Source organism: Salminus brasiliensis, chromosome 13 (genome assembly GCF_030463535.1).
Source record: "Salminus brasiliensis chromosome 13, fSalBra1.hap2, whole genome shotgun sequence".
NCBI lineage: Eukaryota > Metazoa > Chordata > Actinopteri > Characiformes > Bryconidae > Salminus > Salminus brasiliensis.
In genome coordinates, this window is record NC_132890.1 from 6,152,226 (window position 1) to 6,176,533 (window position 24,308).

The 24,308-nt window shown below is 41.3% G+C and overlaps 1 protein-coding gene across 3 annotated transcripts in view; it reads right to left on the reverse strand.

Moving 5' to 3' along the window:
• The window catches only part of bicd1a (bicaudal D homolog 1a), a 45,881-nt gene that overhangs the window by 20,481 nt on the left and 1,092 nt on the right, over positions 1 to 24,308 (reverse strand). For all 3 annotated transcript variants that reach the window (XM_072694840.1, XM_072694839.1, XM_072694838.1), the window contains exon 2: positions 2,476 to 2,688. In XM_072694840.1, coding sequence (XP_072550941.1) covers positions 2,476 to 2,688 — 213 coding nt within the window. The remainder of the gene's footprint in view (positions 1 to 2,475; positions 2,689 to 24,308) is intronic.

Genomic DNA, 24,308 nt, shown 5'->3' on the forward strand with positions numbered 1-24,308 from the left:
TATAAATATCTGAGTTATCAGAGTTCTAGATATTTTAATGAGAAATTGCTAAGAAAGCATAAAATGCTCACAATACAACTATTATCAGTTTCATCAGCAGCGGTAAACAAACCGCGGAGAGCGACTTTATTTTCTGCTTCAGATTCAATTATTATCTACCTGGGATCAGTGGCTCTTTTAGCCAAAGAAAAGAAAACTGCTGTGGACAAGGTGTGTCTGATAAGATGCACTAAGAACACTGCTGTTCGAAATACTGGAAATACAGTCAGAATAAAGGTATTCTCAATGAGAATCTGAATACATGCATGTACTTTACTTACACTGAACTCTTAGAGCTATCTGAGTTATCTGAGTTATGTGCCTTTGGTGTTAACAGGCCTAGAGTGTGTGTGTATGTGTGTATGTGTGTGCCTGCGTGCGTACGTGTGTATGCAGTGTCTTTATGCCGACCTCAGGCCATTCCTCTTATTCTCCAGCTTAGCAATGGATTTGCCCTCTACAATGGACCATGGCGACAGTCTCTGACCCCAACACCACCCTCTGCCTCTGATGACTGCTGACATGCGCACACACACACACACACACACACACCCACAATTCCTCACACATACACAGATGCACTCTGGATGACCCTGGTGAATCCCTGACTTCCTGACCCAAAGGTTCACGCCAAAGGTATATGATGAGTAATGTTTGCACTGTACCTGTGTTATGTAATGTTACGAGTAGGGGTGTAACAGTGCACCCTTTGCACTGTCCAGTTCAGCGCTCGGCTTCTCGGCCACAGTTCAGCTTGGCTCATGGGTCCAAAAATAAACATTTTAAATAATACAAGAAGATCTGTAAAAATCTTTAGAACAAATGTGTAAAAAAGCAACAGTGCATGTGTGCACTGTTTACTTTCGCAAAGATAGAAAGGACTAAGTACCTGGAAATAAATAAAAATTTGATGTACAGTACAGGCCAAAAGTTTGGACACACATTATCATTGAATGTGTTTTCTGTATTTTAATGACTATTTAGATTGTAGATTCTCACTGAAGGCATCAAAACTATGAATGAACACATGTGGAGTTATGTGCTTAACAAAAAAAGGTGAAATAACTGAAAACTGCTCTGACTACTGCTTTGCACACTCTTGGCATTCTCTCAATGAGCTTCAAGAGGTAGTCACCTGAAATGGTTTTCAGGTGTGCCTTATCAGGGTTAATTAGTGGAATTTCTTGCTTTATCAATGGGTTTGGGACCATCAGTTGTTTGTGCAGAAGTCAGGTTACTACACAGCCGACAGCCCTATTGGACAACTGTTAAAATTCATATTATGGCAAGAACCAATCAGCTAACTAAAGAAAAACAAGTGGCCATCATTACTTTAAGTCAGTCAGTCCGGAAAATTGCAAAAACTTTAAATGTGTCCCCAAGTGGACAAAAACCATCAAGCGCTACAGCAAAACTGGCACACACGAGGACCGACCCAGGAAAGGAAGACGGCACATTATACGCCTTCTCCTGCAGTCTTAATAAAATGTCTGTGTCATGCTTTGGTCAAAATTCCACAAGAATCAAGCACCACTGTCTGAACAGCCCTGTCCAGAGCAGCCGGTTCACAGAATAGCAGTATGCAACAATATACAGATTAAATATTGTGTAGCCACAGCAGTGTAAACATATGTGAAATAAATGATAATGAGCCACGGCTCGTTCTTAGACTTTACTTCTGAGTTCATTCTCATGTTTTTACTTCACATTTACTTCACCTTGAGTTCACATTTCTCTATTCTAATCTGACTAGTGTGTTAAATCACTCAAGATTTCAGACCTGGGCTGCCCATAAAGAGCTGACAGGGTTGTCTTTTTTATCATTATTCTTATTCATTTTATTGATTTATTTTTTACAGGCAGTGGAAACACCCAAAAGTATGTGCACAGATAGTCACATACAGTCAGTAAAAATGAATGATGACTGTTTTGCTACATAAAATGATCCTCTTAAGACACAATTATCCTCTTAAGATTAACACTTTAGATTAGCATGATTTCTGAGAGCCGTGGTTGTGATATGCACAGAGCTTGATCTAACAAAGCTGCAATTCTGTAGATTCTGCTCATGTGTGCCAGAAACGACCACTTTAAATAAGCATACTGGTCACCATTTATTGTTACCCTGATTAAATGCAGTAATAATTAGCTCTAATCTATTCAACTGGGCTTCTATGCTCCCAGTCCAAACAAACCACTTCCTGTCCAAAAACAATGAAAACATTATAGACCTTTTTTATAGCAACAAAAACCCAGCAGGACACAGAGAGCTGTGCCATAATTCCTTCGGCAGCCGATTTAAGTGAAGCCAGTTCGGTTTAATAGGATTAGCAGTCTTGCTGGCTTAGTCTGATTAGTCCTGTTGTGAAATATGTGTGTATTTCCAAAACGATTTTCATGTATATCTCTGATTCTGATTGTGGGTGTGGGACTGACCTCTCTCAGCTCTTGGAGCAGTAAGTTGAGGCGTTCATTTTCAGCCTGTGAGTTGGAGGCCACCGAGCGGCTCAGCTTGAGCTCCGTCTGCAGCTCCAGTTGACGGCTTACGTAGTACGCTTCTTTGGAGGCAGACTCCTGCAGCAGCGTCTCCTCATTCGTCTCGCCGTCCTCTGCCACTTTACGCTGGTTAGAGTAGGCCTGGCCAAACGCCTGCAGATACAGATACAGTGAGGGTCAGAGAAGGATGTCAGGAAGGCTGACAGCTCACTGCAAAATGGAATTATGTAAACAATGTAATGGGAATTATAGCATCAGCTGAAACCCCAGGACTGATTTACTGCAGCAGACGCTTCAGAACGTCGCATAGTGGCAGTTTGAAGCTGAATAGGCCTGTCTGGTTAGAGTTTGGTAATAGATTTTAATCCTCAGCCTCAGGAAACTAGGTGAATAATGCAGGCGCTAATGTGCATATGTGCATATACATCAGTATGAAAATAGCAGGAACTTTTTCGCAAGAAAGGCAGCCTCCACTCTCCTCACCTGCAGAGCAGCATTATGCACTTGAAGGTAACTGAGATAATATTTCACCTCCTTGCTCGGATCAATAGAAATAGTGTTCCAATTCTCCTGACACAGGTTTTCACGCCGTCCAGATCCGGCATGTCATGATTAAAGTGTCCTGCCCTGATTGGAAGACCACAGCAACTATAAACAGGCATGCGGAGCAAGCCAGAGAAACCACACTGCACACTGTGGGTCTGCGTCCAGTCCTGCCTGTCCTGTCCTATCTGTCCTGTCCTGATAGAAAATATCAATATCAAGAGAAACAAACTTTAGATCACGGAAGAGATGGAGTGATTTTTGGTTGTTGGAGTAGAAACATATATACCCAAAATATATTTTTTGACCAATGAAAATGTACCAATGTTTATGCTTGCTAACTAAAAAAGCCCCATTTCTACATTTAAAAATTGTATTTTAAAGCAGCATTATGTGAGCAGTGGTATGTTTTGCTCCTGGGCGCCCCCTACAGTCGCATAGTATAATTTACTTTTACACCACTGCTCTAAATACAACGCTGGGGAGCATCAACATGATTTTAAGGCTGCTAATTTAAGATTCAAATTCTACATAACTTTGCTTTAAATTACTAAGCATTGCAAAATCAAGCGTTTTAATCTGCAACAATTACAGAAAAAAATGACCATAAAATCCTAGTGCTGCAAGACCAAATTGCAAAAGAATAAAAATGAGATCGATAAAAACAACTGTAAACGTACCAGGCTAACCCGTGTACTACGCCTGGTAGTACAGAAGAAGATGCAGAAATGCTGTATCTTTAAGAGAACACAAATCCCTCATCCAGTCATTCACTTTCAATGGTAAAGGTTGGGTCTCAGCACATGAATACATGATGCCAGAGACCAGATCATCAGCCATATAGAGCAGCAGTGATAATAGTCCCCTGTGGAGCAATCCTTCACTGCGGTGAGGTCATTATGCGCTAAAGATGACTGGGATAAGTGCTGTACCTATAGACCTATAGACCACAACTCTCCACCAAGACAAACAATGGAGAACTTACTGGAAGAAAAAAAAGGGGGGGGGTTATGCAGTTCCCCATGAAGGTCAGAAATCGATGTAGGGCGAAAAGCAGAACACCTGAGTGAGCGTCCCAGAGGTTAAAAGAATTGCTGACAAGGTTGCAGGCAACATACGGTTAGTCACATACTGCGCACATCGCCCTGCCATGGCTATTAGAAATGAATATTTCATACATTTCTGAGAGAGCCATATGTATGCACTGCACAGAGAGTGCACTTTATGCAGGTTCTGAAGCAGGAGGGTGCTGAGGGTGTTTCTCAGGAGGATTACTATAAGCAGAAAAGAGAAGGAGCAGGCAGGAAGACAAATCTGCTAGCATTCCTTTATAGGCATAAGCACAGGCCTATAAAGACAGATGTGGGTCCATTGAGAACTTGCATGTCTCCTCATAAAATCCTCTTCCTCACAGCTCTTTCTCAACAATGCATTATTCATCAGCTAAGTGGTGGTTTATTCTATGGCTTGTTTGCGCTGCTGCCGAGCTGCTTCCTCACTGCAGCATTTTATCAGCAGTTATTAGCGGAGTATTTGTTGGTCTGCAGTGTTCCCAAGGCTGGACTCTACCAGCGGCAGGGGTCATTTATCATGCTTAGATTTGCTCTGCTGCTGAGTTTAATGCATTGTAAAGGAGGGGAAACCCTCACTGCACAGTGGTATTATGAGTATGTTGTAAGTAGGGGTATCCTGATTGGTTGTTAAATCAGCAGTATATATACAATATTCTGTATATATATATATATATATATATATATATATACACACACACTATATGTCCAAATGTTTGTGGACACCTCCACCTACTTTGCTGACACAGATGGAGCTGATAACCATTATCCTGTTGGCACCAGAAGTGGGCTAGAGAGGCACAAGGCCCCCAGGCTTAAGCTGTGGAGCAGTGGAACTGTGTTCTCTGGAGTGATGGATGGTGCCCCATCCAATACTTTTGGGATGGGTTTGGGGAGTTGGGGATGAAGTAGGGTGGTGATCATCCAACATCTTAGTCAAGCTCCAATATCTAGTCGAAAGTATTCCCTGGGCCACTCAGACAGTATACACACACACAGACGCACACACACGCACACACACATGCATATAAATCTATATTTACATAAAATGTAGTTCCAGCAGCCAGTATGGTGAGCATGTTTGAGGGTACAGTGCATCATCCACAGCATTACTAAAGAAGCTAAACACTATATGTTCCGCATATAAAACCAGGAGTCCTCAAAAGGGTCCCCCATCTGAGCCTTTTCACATATCTTTTCACATAGCTGAGCAGCTGCCAAGCAATTACTGATCACCCCTCTCTCAGTGTTAGTTACGCTGTCACAGAGGAACAATGAGGTTACAATAGATGGTCTCAGAATGTGAGACTGGCTTTTATACAGTGAGCTCCACACAGCTAAACTGAATGACATGTAAAGACTGGAGAAGAGCTGAACACTTGAATATGCAGCAAAGGAGTCATAATGACACCCTTCAGGGGCTTAATGAGAGTCAGTGTTCCTGCCCTGTCTGCCACACGCTCATACAGACCAGGAGCTAAAGCCAATAAGCTCGGGAGACACATTTACAGCCTGCTTTAGAGGAGGTGTGAAGGTGGGGTTCAGATATTGATGATCAGACAGGCTTGGGTTTAGGTTAGGGTTAGGGTTTAAGGTTGATTTTAGGGTAAGGTTAGGTTTAGGATTTAGGGTTGATTTAGGGGTAAGGTTAAAGTTAGGATTAGGATTTAGAGTTGGTTCATGGGTAAGGTTAGGTTTAGGATTTAGGGTCCCGTCAAGGGTAAGGTTAAGGTTAGGGTTAGGATTTAGAATTGATTTTAGGGTAAGGTTAAGGTAAGGGTTAGGATTTAGGGTTGATTTAAGGGTAAGGTTAAGGTTAGGGTTAGGATTTAGGGTTGATTCAAGGTTAGGTTTAGGGTTAGGATTTAGGGTTGATTTAAGGGTAAGGTTAAGGTTGGGGTTAGGATTTAGGGTTGGTTCCATGTTAGGGTTAGGGTTGATACAAGGGTAGGGTTAAGGTTAGGGTTAGGATTAGGTTTTAGAGTTGATCCAAGGGTAACGTGAAGGTTGGGGTTAGGATTTAGGGTTGATTTAAGGGTTAGGGTTAGGGTTGCATTCAACAGACAACCATTTACATTCAGTTGCACTTAAATACACATTCAGTTGAACCTGAGTTGAATGTCAAGTGAGCATCAATGAGGCCTCTATAATGGATCAATCCCAGTGAAGTAATACTGAATTTTCTTTTTTCTTCTTTTCATTGCAAGATTTTTAAAACAATCTTTTGTGGAAAAGTCAACATCAGATTCAGATTTTTTTTTTTTTATCTCAAATTGGTGAAAGTCAGAGTCTGCGTAAAAACTGCTTGAATGGGTTTTATGAGGAAATCTCTTCTTCAGACCAGTTGGTGAATGAGGCCTATGATTGTAAATGTGCTTCTTCTATGGCATCACTCAAAGCACCAGCTGAAGCACCTTTAGTATTTTAAGAGTAAACCGTTACAGACCTTGAAAAAGAGCAAAGCAGAGAGAGAGAGAGAGAGAATTTACAGCCCTGGCCCGGTTGTCCTGTTGTTAACTGTCTCTAATTTCATTAAGAATAACTTAATAAGGTGGACGGTCGATACTAATTGCCACAAACAAGCTGGGGGGTCCATCAAACAGCAAAAAATCCCATTAACACCAACAGCTTTGCTTTTCTTCCTTCACTTTGATTTCTGTACTCGAGGGATGGGGCCACTTTAAGGGTGGGGTGGTGGAAGGCACATGGACACAAAGGCTTTGATTAATTCAGTTCCAGCGTGAATAAGCTCTTATTGTGAGCGCCTGTCAATATTCCTGGAGCTTGCTGAGGGCTCTCTGCCTCACAGCTGCGCTCTGGGGCTCCAAGTCCAACTGGGGCTCGGCATGAGAGACAGGGAGAGAGAGGGCGAGAGAGGGAGAGAATGATGCAGGGATCAGTGCTATCTGTTCCACAGAGATTGGATCTTGGACGCATAATGTAGGAGGCAGATGGTTTAGCGAAGGCAGTGTGAGCTCAAAGCCCACTTTCTCCATCTGTTTCCTGTTATTCCGAGCAGGGGGGTGACTCTGTGACGCAGACGCGCTTAGACAACTAGAGTTGTACCCAACCGCAAACTGTCTAACTCAACCAAAAGGCCGGATTTTAAGTTGGCTAATCACTCTCCAATCACGCAACACCAATCAGACATGGCAATAAACACCCCAACATCCGAAATAGTAGTCAAAGCAAATTAGCTTTCAATTAGCTTTTGACTAATGATTATTCTTATTTTTACACTTTTTTGTTTCCGTGGCAACAAATTAGGTGTTGGCTTTTGATGTAAAATATGCTTACACATTCAGAAGTGTGCCCACATGGATGATTTTACCCTTCTCCCTGCGGCATTCGCTCTCAGGCACCCACTGCACTCCACAACCGACGCACATGAACAGCTTCTGTAATGCAGAACAATGGAAACGCAAGCTTCTGTAATCCAGGCTATTAATAGAGTGTATCTCCCTTTGCTGCCTCTACTCGTCTGGGAAGGTTTTACACTAAATGTTGGAACATTGCTGTGAGGATTGGATTGCATTCAGCCATAGCAGCATTGGTGAGGTCAGGTTCTAATCTTGGATGATTAGTTCTGCATCAGCAACACCACCCCAACTCATCCTAAAGGTATTATTGGATGGAGTTGCTAGGATGTTGCTGGACAGCTGCTATTGGATCACAGGTGGTTGCTATGGGTTTTTATGGTGTTCCTAAATGGTAGCTATGGTGTTGCTAGGTCTTTGTGATGGCATCTCAGGTGGCTGCTCTAGTGTTACAAGGTGGTTGGTAGACAGTTGCTATGGTATCACAGGTGGTTGCTATGGGCTTTTTATGGTGTTCCTAAATGGTAGCTATGGTGTTGCTAGGTCTTTGTGATGGCATCTCAGGTGGCTGCTCTAGTGTTACAAGGTGGTTGGTAGACAGTTGCTATGGTATCACAGGTGGTTGCTATGGGCTTTTTATGGTGTTCCTAAATGGCAGCTATGGTGTTTCTAGGTCTTGGTGATAGCATCTCAGGTGGCTGCTCTGGTGTTACAAGGTGGTTCGTAGACGGTTGCTATGGTATCACAGGTGCTTGCTATGGGTTTTTATGGTGTTCCTAAATGGCAGCTATGGTTTTCTAGGTCTTTGCGATAGTTTCCCAGGTGGCTGCTCTAGTGTTACAAGGTGGTTGCTAGACGGTTGCTATGGTATCACAGGTCGTTGCTATGGGCTTTTTATCGTGTTCCTAAATGGCAGCTATGGTGTTTCTAGGTCTTTGTGATATCATCCCTGGTGGCTGCTCTAGTGTTACAAGGTGGTTGCTAGACGGTTTCTATGGTATCACAGGTGCTTGCTATGGGTTTTTATGGCGTTCCTAAATGTCAGCTATGGTTTTGCTAGGTCTTTGCGATAGTTTGATAGTCCAGGTGTCTGTTCTTGTGTTGCTAGGTGATAAATATGGTTGCTAGGTGTGGCTGCTGTAGTATCACAGGTGGTTGCTTTGATATTGCTAAGTGGTTACTAGGTAGTTGCTATGGTGTGGTTTAATGGTGGCTGGGTTGTTGCTGGGTGGTTACTAGGCAGTTGCTATGGTCTTGCCAAATGGTTGCTGTGGTACCCTATGTGATTGATTGAGCATTACCAATGTATTTCTATCATCGGTACATAGCAAAAGGTTCTTACATTTTTTAGCAGCTTTCTGTCCATAGAGTGTCCAGAGTGATACCACAACACACCTAACCGATAACTAATGGACTTCCGGTACCGGTATTTAAGAACTTGTGAATGCATTTCCCTTATAAGTGCACTTGTTTTGCTGCTAGCTGGGTCTAAACAAAGGCACATTCCAGATACAGTCCAAGCCATGAGCTGGCCAGCGAACCTCTCATCATCCCATAGGAGCGTTGCTCTCTATCCAGTGTTCTGCACGGTTTCATTCACTGCCAGGTTTATTAACATTTCTGCCTCGGGCACACAAGCTGTCAGAAGCAAGGACGATGGGAAGTCTCTCGGATGCCCCAGGCCAAAATTCTTCACGAGCAGCAACTCCAGCCATCCCAGCACTGCTCACTGCCCCATCTGTGAATATGCTCTTTTCTGCACACTTAAATGCACACTTTGTGACATGCACATGGGGGGGGGGGGGTTGGCAGGTCTTAACACATCGTATTACCAGCATCTCCAGTTTCATTACTCATACAGTTCTGCAGCCTGATCTGTGTACTAATGTAGAAGGTCACAGTAAATATTATTAATAGTAAAAATGATAATTTTTCCTAGTAGTGTGTGTAGTTACAAGCATTAAGGGTGAACATGTAGTGAGAGTCAGTTGAATGTGTTAGTTTCCCGGCTTAAATTAAACAGGGATTTACAGGCAAACGTCTAGGAGAGTGTAGAGCAGAGCAGGACAGACAGCAGACTTCAGTACCACGGAGAGAGACTGACTGACATTACACCACTTACTGTAACATCTGTGCTGCCATACGACAGCTGCTAGTGGTTATGTCTGTGTACGTATGTACATATGCCGTCATTGTATGTCATCATCTCCACTGTTTCACTTTTTGCTAACATGTAATTCTGGCAGTTGTTCTTTACATTGAGTGAAACGTTCATGAGGAATGGACCAATAGAAATGCTCCAAAATGACTAAGTAACATAGAGTATACAGTTTTTACACTGAGATCCATTAAAAGTTAAGAATGTGTTTTCTTCTCCTCTAAAGCTGCCATGCTGCAGATGAAAGGATTTTGTGTGATGGTGGCAATGTGTGTGTGTGTCTGCTGTGTTTAAGCCGAAATAAAGCTCATCCTGTAATTGTTTCTAGCACCTCAGATCAGTTTGTAGTGTGATTCTTCAGATGAATGAAGGCCTACTTCATTCATACCCACACACAATCCCTGTCAATACAAAATCCATGAGTGAATGAAGGGCAGCTGGTGTTTTTAAATGCTGTAAAAATATGTTAGATTTAACAGTGGGGATGTGAGAGTAAGTAGATAGACAGACAGAGAGAGAGAGAGGGGGGGGGGGGGGAGAGAGAGAGAGAGAGAGAGAGAGAGAGAGAGAGAGAGAGCAGATATTGCTTCTGGCGTTTTGTTCCAGTCAGAGCGGTGACGCAGTAGAACTGTCAGTGTGTGTGTGTGTGTGTGTGTGTGTGTGATTGGGTGGAACAGGACAAAGGTCTTTTTTATTTTATGTTTATTTATTTATTTGTTTATTTATTTTACTGTGCATCATTTTGGATACATCTGACATTACTTTTATGTTATTTTAGAATTTTTAAAAATATTTATTTAAATTTTTTACATTTACATTTATTTTTTACAATTATTTATTTTTATTTATTTATTTTTTAAGTATTATTTTTATAATTATATACATGCCGGTGCATCATTTTGCACACATCATTTATTTATTTATTTATTATTAGAATTTCTACCAGTCATTTTATAGTCATCTACAGATTTCTGCATCATTTTAGATTTATATGAAATTTCTTTTATTTATTTTTTATGTTTATATATATTTATATGTTTATTATTGTATAATCATATACATGCCTGTGCATAATTCTGCACACATCTTAAATGTATTTATTGCTTTTATTTGTTTATTTATTATCATTATTAATCTTTTTTTAATAATTATTATTTTTATTATTATTTCAATCAGTTATTTTACACTCTATAGATCTTTACACCTTTTTGGACAATTAAATGTACTTTATTTTTCTTGATATACCTGATAACAGCGTATATCATATACATACAGGCCACCGATGATTGGCTGCATTCATCCATGTCCATCCATCCAGCTGCTGCCCACACACTTAGGATAATGCACCAAATAACGACTCCAGACTTCAATTTTAATATTTTGCTTATTACTGATTCAATCCTGAGGCTGAAAAACCGAAGTAAACAAATGAATCCATGCTGTCGCTTCGCAAACAGAGAGTGATGGTAAAGCAAACAGAGAGGCGCTGTCTCAGACACTGCGTTTGTTTAACGCCTTCCACTACAGCACATCCACTACATGCACTCATGCATAATGTGTGTTTTGTGTCTGAGTGTGTATGCAAGTGTGTATGCGTGTGTGTCTCTTGTCTAATTTGTAAAGGCCGTTTAGCACTTCCAGTTGAAGCTGGCTCTATACCACATACCACACCTGCTTTCCCAGAATCACCAGCACTTCGCTTCTCCCTCTTCTCCACCTTAATTCCACACTTTCACAGAAGTGCCATGTCGAGACATAATGCCACACACACTGATGCTCTCATGCTCTCATTGAGACACTGTGTACCAATTGTATGCACAGTATTCGTTTTGACTGGTTTGAGTATTCCCCGGGTTAGACTTTCTCACAGCTTACCAGTGAAAAAAGAAGCCAGTACTTTCCTAACATGCCTTTAGCTCCAGTTTGGCCTGGTCTCCATGGCAACACATATTCCCATAACTAGCAGAGCCTGGAGGTGATCAGTTGCTCTCCAGTATCAACAAGACCATGTTCAAGTTTACTGTTTTTCCAGGGTTTTATATATTAGCACTAGCAATGCTCACAGCAATAGGAGGGTAAGGACTTAACACAGTATCTCCTCATATACACGTGAAGCCAGAGCCAACGCCTCTTGTCCAACTGCTGCCAATGCAGCATCGCCAGGCAGCTGACATACTCTCAGGAAGGCACCCCAGCTCCACCACACCAGCTAACATACACCTGTGCCAGCCAACACTGCTTAATAGTGATGAGGGGCTCTCAGTTGTGCTCTCTCAGACTCTGGCCGCTGATGGCAAAGCGGCAAGGCTCAGCAAGTGTTTCTTGGTTGTGTTTTTGAGAAGACACCATGATACAGCACAGCGCACAACTGATTTTCTCACAAATGGTACATCATGCAAAGCCAGGTCAGGTCATAGTGAGATCCTAGTCATCAGCTTTGACTAATTCCAAAATCTCAGAGCATGCCAAGCTTGTTTGTCTCTGTCTGTAGGTGCTGTAGAATTCCAACAGGGGAAGAAAGACAGACACACATGCACACACACCTCAGGCCAACAAACCAGACAGCTGTTACTGTACTTCAAACTGAGCAACAGACAAGGAAGAGAGCCAAGACTCTCACATTCATTCAGCTATACAAACACACACACACACACACACACATACACATTTCAGTAATCACATCGCTGATGTGGAAAAGAATTGGGATGCAAAGGGAAAGACTGTTTCTACTATTCAGGGAGGGCTTTCCTACTAGATTTGATTGCATTCAGCAACAAGAGCAGAAGATCACCACCTCACCATCTCATCTCATCCCCAACCTCCCAAACCATCCCAAACCTACCATCAAGCGCTTTATACCCCTCTAGCCTACACCTGGCATTAGTCTATCTATTCTATTCCGCACTACTTCTCTACATGGACTAGACAGGCTGTGTCAGCAATTGGCGCAACTTAAAGTATCAGAATGCATTAATTAGAAGGGGTGTCCACAAACTTTTTCAAATGACGTGTATGAAGTATGAAGACAAAGTAAGCAAACCTTTTGGATTTACCAGTATTTCTGCATTGATTACTAATAAATTCCTGATACTGATCCAGCATGACTAATATCACAGTTGCACTGTTCTTGAGCACATTGAGTAAACATCTGTAGAGCAGGCTAGAAAAAGTAAGTGTGGGTTTCACAGCTGCTTTGCCCATCAAATAAAAGCACACAAAGCCTGAATACGGACAGACCTGTTCTCTCAAGAAAGACTGGTTAGGTAATTAATGCATATGCACTGTATCTGCATGTCTGTCTTTTGCCCTCTGAATTTCTGAGCTTGTAGCACCTATAGCACAGGCAAGAGGCACAGTGTGTGCATGTAGATGAAAAACCAACCAACCGGACTGGCAGAAAGCTCTGACCACCCTCTACAATGCAGATTACCCACTGACGCTGCAGTACATATGGAGCCGGCAGGGTGAACTGACTTCCTGCTATTGTTTTTTCACATGTTAGAGGAGTCTGCTGTGTGCAGTTATGTGTGGGAAAGAGTGGGGAGAGGTGACGCTTATTCAGGCTCTCGGGAGGCTTGTGAGTTCAGGGTGGAGTCTGATTAAAAAGCTTATTCTGTGGGAACAAAGAGCGAGAGAAAGAGAGAGAGAGATACCAATCGAAGAGTAAACTTACATAACAACAGAACAACAGGCAACACAACGTTAACACAGGAGGCAGGAATCAATGGAAACGTCCGAGGGCTTTCGGCACTCTTTCTATACTGATGGTGTGCACAGCAGAGCACTGCAGTTTTTGTTCTGGACGGCTACAGCGCTGTATTTTTAAAACTAGGGACTCCCCAATCCGTGCCGAGTCTCTCTTAATGCTATACTATTGGCACAGTGTCCTACATTCAGGAGAGCAAGAGGAGGGTAGGACCCTACTTAGCAAGACACTGGCCTGAAAGAGAGGGAGAAAGTGTGTGTGTGTGTGTTTTCATACACTTCCAGGACAAATATGTCTTGACTTTGTAGGATAAGCAAAGAAAAAAGTGTCATGAAGTTCTTAAAGAGAACAAAGCTGACGCTTCAGCAAACACTCCCTGCTCTCCTTCCTTGAAAATCAGAACTGCTTGTTCTCTTTCTGATGCTGATGCTGCACTTTAACATCACCTGTGGAGAGAGCTACCTGCTTCAGGGATGACATTTAAGGATTGTTCGCTCAAGACGTCTTTACGCATCTTGTGGTCTGCTCTTGGGCTTGCTTGGACTTGCTAAGATGTCCTGATTTTACCCCCTGATCCGTCTCTTAACACTGACTATCGGCTGATACTGATCCGATATTTGTGTTTCTATAAATGATCACGGGTCGCTCTGAAGAGTTTTCTGAATTCCAGCGTGGTTCTGTTACAGGAGAACAACTCAACAAGTCAGCTGGTGAAATTCCTTCCCTTCCCTCCTAGATCTTCCACCATCAGCTGTGAGTCAGGAACCACAGAAAGCGGTTCAGCCACTGAGTGTCAGACCATGTAAAAATGTTACCTGAGTGCTGAGCTTAGGGCATAGTGTAGGAGAGTCTCCAGACCTGCTGTTAGAGCTGCAAATAGGGGGCCAACTCCATATTAATGCCTATAGGTTTAGAATGGGATGTTATAAGGTGTAACATGTAGCTGTCCAAATACTTTTGTCCACGTTTAAATTGGTTAAAAAAGACAATGGTTTTAATGGGGTGCCCTGATTTGATCACATAACTGTAGCTAAGTGGAAGAAAGACGATTTCTCCTCTCATTAAAGCCATAAGAAATGGTGGGCTTGGGTTAGAGGACAAGAGAGAGAAAGAAGGAGCAAGAGAGAGAGCGAGAGCGAGAGGGGAGCAAAACAAAAACATCTTGAGAAATGAATCTGGCGTATATTATGTTACTGTATAAAACCTCTTTAAAGATTATGTGTTATGCAAGCTTCACAGGATTACACAAGTAAAGACCCTTAGATTGCAAAGCCTGCTTCTGTTGTTTCTAATGAAAACTAAACAGATTAACACGAGGTAATGCTCAAGTCTGGCCACTATTGCATGTTTGATCAGTGTGATTCCAGCATTTTTATCCATTATCACAACTATAAAGAGGGTTGTTTTTATGCCAAATCATGAAATCATGTCATTTTTGACAAAGAGACGTGTGTGAAGAACCTCTTAAAGGTTCAAAGAAGACCATGTTAAGGTCATTTACTCATTTGAAGGTTCTTCAGACTCATAAACAGTGTCTTGTTTACAAAAAGTTATGTAAATGGTTCTTTTGTGGCATCGCTCAGAGAACCTTGACCATAACAGGACTGCAACAGTTGTATGTGATGCATTTGTAAATTAGTAATTAGTACTAATATTAATATTAATATTAGTATTACAACTTTATTGTCCCAGTACTCTCAGCATTTGCACCAAGCAATGAAATGTGCTACCCAACATGACACAGAGTAACTAATAAATCTGGACGCATTCATTCCTTAGAATTGATTGCTAAATGTACAGCATCTTACACGACCATATTTAAGCTTATTATGGTTGAACTATTATATTATTATAATATGAACTATTTTACTAAGCCGTTTTAGAAGCCCACCTCCTTACTCTACTTTCTTCTTCTTCTCTCTCTCTAGTGGTAAACACTAGGCCAGACCAGGCTGGCAGTAAATCAGGGCAGCGGACGAGCCTCTTAAAAAAAAAAAAAAGGCTGCGTCCTCAACTCTCCCATAAACAATGTCATTCATTAGACAGCCCTATAGGCACAGTGTCCTACATACAGGCCAGCAAGAGGAGACTTTCAGGAGGATAGGACCCTACTTAGCAAGACAGAGTCAGAGGGCCACAGAGGGAGAAAGTGTGTGTATGTTTGTATGTGTTTTCATACACTTTGTGGACAAATATGTTCTGACTTTGTAGGATAATCAGAGAGCTACAGCTTTTGGGCCCACAAGTTCCCGGGTGAGAGAACAAGGCCAAAGCTTCAGATAAAACTTCAAAAAACTCTTCAAAATAAAGATGCTTTAAATGATTCTTTTAGTTATGCCACATTTTTCTGCGATGAATGAGTGTGAAGAACCTTTTAAAGGTCTAAAGAACCTACACTTGATGTTTGCCAGAGTTTGACAAAGACCAGTACGTCTGGAACATGCATGTGCATTGGACAGATGAATCAATTGTTTGCTCTTTGACTCTTTCTGATGGTAGATGCTGTCCTTCAACTGTGGCTACACATCAACTGAGACTTCTTACACATATTGTGGTCTCTGCTCTTGGGCTGAACTTGCTAGGGCGGTCTGATCTGGCCATGTTGGAAGTTATTTTAAAATGTTCTCCACTTGTAAATGATTTAGCGGACAGTGGAACGGCTGATGATGCTCTGAGATCTTTTTAAACCTCTTCCCAGACTCGTCTGCACCTACAGCCTTATTTCTGAAGGTTTCAGAGAGCTCTCTGGATCTGGCCATGGTGATCTTTACCACTTACTGACCAACAATTAAGAGCAAACCAGACTCGATGTCTGAGGTTTACATAAGACACACTCCTCCAGAATCCTCCCGAACCATGTTCTGATCATCTGCAGCTGATTCTGATGGTTGGTATTTAAGTATTAATTAATTTGGGGGGTTCTGACTTATTCTTTACAAGGAAATTTCATTTCTATTAACTGAATTTTACATTTTACTCTTAACATAACATCAAACAACCAGATGTTTAAATAAACTAAAAAAATAAATAAATAAAAAGTTTTGATGGGGTGTCCTAACCTTTTCACATGACTTTATGTCAAACTTTATAAGAACTAACATGTGTGTGCGTGTGTGTATGGCAGTAAAATAAGGGAAATGAATGGACTGGTGACGAGTATTTGTAGGCCATGCACCCAAAGGCACACTCTAAAAGGCAGCAATGGCTCAGACACACTTAGACAAAGAGACGGGGACGGCTGAGCGCTGGACCAGAGTGCTCTTAACCACTTTACACACTTTACTGCTTTGTCACTCTGACTGCTAGTGTGAGTAAATGTGCTCTGTGAGCTTCAAGTGCATTCGCTTAATAGTGGGGTTTCAGTGCGGATGCCTCATTAGATGTCTGGCACTCAGAATGTGTGAGTGTATATGTATGTGTGTGTGTGTGTGTGTGTGTGTGTGTGTGTGTGTGTGTGTGTGTGTGTGGAATTAGCTCAAACCCGCCCCCTCCACCACTTACTCTCTACCACTAGTATTTTGCTCACGCCCACGCACCTCACTTTCCTTTCTATGTTAAAGAGGAGAGCTCATTACCCCATTAACCCCTTCAGGGATTTCATTTTGTACTGAATATATACTGCATGTCCAAATATTTATGGACACCCCTTCTAATGAATGCATTCATTAGAATTCTCACTGTTCAGCCCTGCGTTCACTCCGGTTCAGTTAAACTCTCGTTTTATTGGTCGCCTCGTTAACAATGACACATGATGGGCTGAGTTTAACAGATGTTTAAACAGGAGGGAGTGTATTTGGTGGAGTTATGGGTGTATGTAGGTAATGGAAGTACCCTCACTGATTACAACACGCTCGGAAGCCGCTCAATGCTACTATTCACACTTCAGCGTTAATGTTTGTTCCATGCTTTAGATATCAAATATATAGAAAGTCATTTACAAGCTTCAAATGTCTGTGCTTAGTCGAAAAAAAAAGCTAGAAATGAAAGGTATATTTGATATGTAGTTAACCCCTTAAACGGGCTATATTCCGCTGGCGGGCCGAAAGTGTTATTACAAACGTCTATTACTGAAGAATAGGCCCACCAGTTTGTACAGAAGTCCTGTGGTTACTGAAAAATACACCTTATTGCGTAATAAGCCTTTCTGCGTTAAAATATGGGTTAATAGCAATAATGGAAAGTAGACCAAAATTTATATTCATTTATAACTTAACTTAAAAAACGGAATCAGCCAAAATTTGAGGTTTTCATGGGGTGTCCTATTTTTTTCCATGACCGTCTGACCGTAGGAGTATTATGGGTTGAAGGGTTAAAACATTGAGCTCGGTAGTAAAATCAGCTGTAACTATGCAGTGCAGCTCATCATTGTATAATAATAAGACTATACCTATGCCTTTCCTATACAGATTAAACCAGAGAGCGAGAGACAGAAAGAGAGAGAAAGAGAGAGAGAGAGAGACAGAGAGAGAGAGAGACAGAGAGAGCGCTGAAAACACAGTAAATGGAGCAAAAGAAAGGGATTGGATGAATATAAAATGACAGTCATATTCACAGATAAGCCAGGTTTGGATAATAAGGATCATTTCCAGTACTCAAATACGGGACATCTGAGACCTCCTCATTACAGCCACTCCATATGGCTCCGTCCTGCAGCAGCAGAGTGTGTGCTATAATAATCAGTCCACCAAGAGAGCTTAGCGGCTTTTCTTTTACTGCTGCCTCTGAGTTTGCAGTCTTAATAGTTCAAGTAGGCCAGTAATCAATACATACGCCTGCGGGAGAGACAGCTCGGCTCCTTTTCCTCAGCCCAAACTCTCTGCAGCACAAAGACAAAGGCATTTTTAAAAGCAGTAGGAAAAACTCAGAGCCCATGGCGCTCCACACACAGAGAGAGTAACTGTTAGATCACAAGGCACAGAGCTCAAAGCAGAGCTATGAAGGCACAGGGCACACGCTTACACACACACACATACTTTTGCTATATATACACTTATAATGGCAACTCAAGTTAACAATGTCCGAATGTTTGTGGACACCCCTTCTAATGAATGCATTCAGCTACTTAAAGTTGCACCCATTGCTGATACAGATGTGCATATGTACACACACATAGGCAGCTTGTCTAGTCCCTGTAGAGAAGTAGATGGAATGGGCAGTAGAATAGGACTCTCAGAGGCAAATGAACATGAACCTATTGGCACCAGGTGTGGGCTAAAGGGTTATAAAGCCCCCCAGCATTGAGCTGTGGAGCAGTGCAACTGTGTTATCTGGAATGATAGTACTTGGAATGATGGGATGGTTTAGGTAGTTGTTGAATGCAATCAAATCCTCACAGCAACGCTCCTCCAAAATCGAGTAGAAGACAGAGACAGTTACTCCATCAAAAGCAGGATAAACTCTTTTTAATACTCCTACTTTTGGAAGAAACAATGAATGAGCAGGTGTCCCAAAACTTTTGTCCATATAGTGCGTTCCAGATATGTCCCATATGCGGATAAACGGTTGTCATCAAATGAGACAGTCAGTAAGTATCACATAGATAAAACAGTGGTAAGGATGGCCGGAGGCCTATTTGCTGGTTCTGGTATTGCAGATTTCCCATGTGTGTCTCTATTTTCAGACAAAATCAGAACTGTCTGGTCTTAAAATGTACCAAGGACACACGCATTTTACTGAACCACTGTTCAGTGTCCTCTCTGTAGCTGTTAGCTAAACATCTCTGGCTCGCTCTCGCTTTCATACTGAGTTCATACGAAGGACATCACTAGCACTGTTCATTGAGTAAATACTTCACCCAAACAATGAGCAGCTCTAGCTCACAATGCAGCTGTAGCATAAGGATCAGTCAACACTGCGGACAGAAATCAATAGCACGCATGCTGTCTGACTGGAAAACCCCATAGGCCTTTCGGCCTAAAGGGGTGTGTTGATGGGGGTGGCGGGGGCGTGGCTGGGCAGGTTTGCGTATCTCCGGTCTGTATCGATTTGGTTCCTCAAGACCCCTGCTGGTGTGAATGGGGGAGGAGAGGGGTCCTGTAATAGATCTTCTCTTGCCTTTTCTCAGCCCTAGACAAGCAGATGGTGGACGTAACACCAAGTGCAGTGACGTTTCTGTAGCTGAAAAGCTTAGGTGTATAAGTCAAACTTGGTCTTGGTTCACCAGAGTATCTCTGAAGCACCCCAGAATAGCCTAGAATAGTAAATAATGGAGTCTTTGTTGTCATATTATATCAAGTACTGGACCGACGTACCTTATTATTCGATGCAGTTTAATTTACTAGAATTAACCAGTGTCTAGAAGAGTGGTGGAGGGTGGAACAACTTAACTCTAACTTAATTAACATTTTGAAGGTGATACATGCAAAGGCAGTGTCTTAGTCCCCTCAGACTCATTAAAATCTGCCCCCAGGGTAGTTGCACTACATGCATGTTCACATTAGTAAACCGTATCATATAACTTGGAGCCTCCTGTGTGCTACAGTATGTTCGACCGCCATATATAAGACGCCTTTATTGTTGGATGCGCTGATCTGTGGGCAGTCTATGAATGTAAAGCTTTATTAGATCCCATTCCTCACATATCGAAATCAATACAGCCACAGCATCATCATTTTATGCTGTCACAGAAGATCAATAGACTCAAAGGCAGAAATATCCACTTTTGTCTCTACATTACAGGGTTAACATGTTACTAGGAAATCACACATATGGTAATATATAGATTTCAATGATATGACAAATATTACAACACAAGCAGTTCATATGCATAGATTTGCCATTTATTAAAATATAGGTGGTATATATTCCAACTTTTTAAAATGTGGCCATTTTCAAATATGGGGCATATATTTCTACCTTTTATCATCATATAGAAACATATACAGCACTGGAAAAATTAAGAGACCACTTCATTTTGTTTAAATATTTTTTTTATATCTATATGTTTGGCAGCCGTTTTATTCCAGACATTTCATCAAACAAAGCTGAGTTACCTGAATTTGCAGACTATCAATGGCATAAAGTCCCAACAGCAGTGTGAAAGACTAGTGGAGAGCCAGCTGAGACATGAGAGCTGTGACTGTCCGTCAAGATTATTTCACCATAGTGATTTCTGAATTCTCTCACAGTTCAAATATTAATTATTAATAACACTAATAATTAATTATTAGTGTTTAAATTTCAATAATAACTTCTCTGCATTATAATTATTAGTAATTTCTTTGTATTATTTGAGCAGTTGTAATTTCTGCGAATAATTGCTCCTAATAGCTATATTTTTATTATATCATATTATAATGTATTATATAATTTTAATAAATACATACATTTATGTCTTTACCATCAATCAAAATATATGTATCCATATATTATGCATATGTATCCAATATACTATACTTAGGTATACAATATTTACACTAATCAGCCATAACATTAGTACCACCTGCCTTCGTCTGAGTAGGTCCTCATTGTGTTATCATGTGTTTGCTCACTAGTGTGTGTGTGAGTGTTCCCTGCATGGATGGGTTAAAGGTGAAGGCCAACTTCCATCTATGTCCAACACAACTGGTCTTCTCTTAAAATCTTCCTGTACACAGAAGGACCACACACACGCAAACACACACATACACACTTTGGCCAGTAAGCACATTTTGAACACCTATTTTGCAAGTCCATGTTTAGAGACACCTCCCAGAGCGACTGTGTTTCACTGTTTAATATTCATTGAAAACATAAGTGAGAGAGAGACTCAGAATGAGAGAGAGAGAGAGAGAGAGAGAGAGAGATGAAGGGTGGGGGTTGGGGGAGGTGGGGGGGTCACCTCCGGCACTTCATGCCGGTCTTTCATGAGACTAGCAGGCACAGTAAAGCTCATCTACAAACACTCGCTGCTCCTTTGAACACAGAGCCGAGAGATAAGCTGATATTATCCCAGCGGTTCAAAGAAACACATGCCCTGACAGCTGGTTGAGGTGTGACCAGTGAAGGATGGTGTGGTGGCCTGTGAGTGAATACCAAAACTTTAACGCCACTAGTCTGAACTGAATCTCTGTCAGCAGTATCTTTAGGGGTGTAATGGTCCACACGGTGGATGAAGACTGAGGAGTCTACGCAAAACCTAGAAAAACATAGAAATGCTTTGACTGGCAGCACAAACACTTACATGGGTTGTGTATCAAGTACTTGAAGAAGAAAAAAAACAGCGCTGGGAAATCCTGCTGTTTCTGATCTGATCTTTTAAAAAGAGAAATTAATGGACCGTGGATTCATGGAGAAACGGTGAGGGGTCCTCATTTCACTGTGGTTAAGGTTAAGTTCAGAACAAGGGTTAAGGTTAGGGTATAGGTTAAGATTAGGTTACGAATAGGTTTAGGTGTAGATTGAGGTGTAGATTAAGGTTTTGTTAAAAACAGGTTTAGGTGTAGATTAAGGTGTAGATGAAGTTTAGGTTACGAATAGATTTAGGTGTAGATTAAGGTGTAGGTTAAGATTAGGTTATGATCAGGTTTAGGTGTAGATTAAGGTGTAGGTTAAGATTAGGTTATGATCAGGTTTAGGTGTAGATTAAGGTGTAGGTTAAGATTAGGTTATGATTAGGTTTAGGTGTAGATTAAGGTGTAGGTTAAGATTAGGTTATGTTCAGGTTTAGGTGTAGTTTAAGGTGTAGATTTAGGTGTAGGTTAAGCTTAGGTTACGAATAGGTTTAGGTGTAGATTAAAATAAGATAGTCCTTTATTAGTCCCGCAGTGGGGAAATTCTCAGTGTCACAGCAGAAAGGGATAGCAGACACTCAGTTACAAAAATGTAGATAAATAATTTACACTATATACACAATATAAATAAATATAAAAAAATCAATAACAATATTATTTACAGCAAATGACTTAATTGCACATGGGGGGTATTACACATAGTATTTTTGCATTTAAGGTGTAGATTAAGATTAGGTTATGATTAGGTTTAGGTGTAGATTAAGGTGTAGGTTAAGTTTAGGTTACGAATAGGTTTAGGTGTAGATTAAGGTGTAGGTTAAGATTAGGTTAGGATTAGGTTTAGGTGTAGATTAAGGTGTAGGTAAAGCTTAGGTTATGATTAGGTTTAGGTGTAGATTAAGGTGTAGGTTAAGCTTAGGTTACGATTAGGTTTAGGTGTAGATTAAGGTGTAGGTTAAGTTTAGGTTACGATTAGGTTTAGGTGTAGATTAAGGTGTATGTTAATCTTAGGTTACAATCAGGTTTAGGTGTAGGTTAATCTTAGGTTACAATCAGGTTTAGGTGTAGATTAAGGTGTAGTTTAATCTTAGGTTACAATCTGGTTTAGGTGTAGTTTAAGGTGTAGGTTAAGATTAGGTTATGATTAGGTTTGGGTTCAGATTAAGGTGTAGATTAAGCTTAGGTTACGGTTAGGTTTAGGTGTAGATTAAGGTGTAGGTTAAGATTAGGTTATGTTCAGGTTTAGGTGTAGATTAAGGTGTAGGTTAATCTTAGGTTACAATCAGGTTTAGGTGTAGTTTAAGGTGTAGGTTAAGATTAGGTTATGATTAGGTTTGGGTTCAGATTAAGGTGTAGATTAAGCTTAGGTTACGGTTAGGTTTAGGTGTAGATTAAGGTGTAGATGAAGTTTAGGTTACGAATAGGTTTAGGTGTAGATTAAGGTGTAGGTTAAGATTAGGTTAGGATTAGGTTTAGGTGTAGATTAAGGTTTAGGTAAAGCTTAGGTTAGGATTAGGTTTAGGTGTAGATTAAGGTGTAGGTTAAGCTTAGGTTACGATTAGGTTTAGGCGTAGATTAAGGTGTAGGTTAAGCTTAGGTTACGATTAGGTTTAGGTGTAGTTTAAGGTGTAGGTTAAGATTAGGTTATGTTCAGGTTTAGGTGTAGATTAAGGTGTAGGTTAATCTTAGGTTACAATCAGGTGTAGGTGTAGTTTAAGGTGTAGGTTAAGATTAGGTTATGTTCAGGTTTAGGTGTAGATTAAGATGCTTTGTTGGCTCTCGTGCCTCCTTCTCCTCTCTGTCTCTCTCTCTCTCTCTCTCTCTCTCACCGCTGCATGTAGAGAGAACTTCTCACATACGTCGTTTTTCTTTCCTTATTCTGTATATCTCCAAAATACTTTCAGGACGAGCTGGGGAGTTGGGGATGAGAGCATCCAACCTGACTTCAATAACACTTGTCACTCTTGTCACTGAATGCAATCAAATCCTCACAGCGATGCTCCTCCAAAATCTACTAGAAAGCCTTTTCCCTGGACAGTAGAGACAGATACTCCAGTAAAAGCAGGATGACCTCTTTTCCATACCCTTGATTTTGGAAAAAAACTATGAAAGAGCAGGTGTCCCAATACTTTTGTCCCTATGGTTGTACATTACTACTCCATGTTCCATGTAAACTAGTCTTGTCACATTAACATGCAGCCATCCTTCTACCAGTGCAAAGATAGCAGCGGCAGCCCTGCACAGCTATTTACTAGTACAACAATCACAATTACACCTAATTCAGGCCCACCGCAGGAGAGCGGGCTTCAACTACTGATGCTAACAAAGCCCCCTTTAGTAAGACACAGGGCCAGAAAGCAAATGATGTTAGACCCGTGAACAGTATGGCTGCATCACTGTCTGCATGTGAAGTCAGCGGTTAATTAAAATGACGCCTTCAGGGCTGATTCTCTTGATCTTTGAGGAAGCGTGGTGAAAAGAAAGTAATTACTGGCACACAGACCCATATCCTTGAGGGTTGTTCAATGCCCTAATGCCTCCATGGAGCCTTCTATTGTAGTAGATAGTATGGGTGCATTTACAGCGAGCGTACACAACCACTACCTTCTACTGTTTCTTCATTGCAGCTTCCCTTTAGGACCCGTTCCAGACCTCATAACATTAAAACCACCTGTCTAGTATCATTTAGGCTCTCCTCAACCCCCCAAAAAAGCTCTGACCCATCGACACATGCAATCCACAAGACCTCTGAAGATGTCCTGGCAGTAT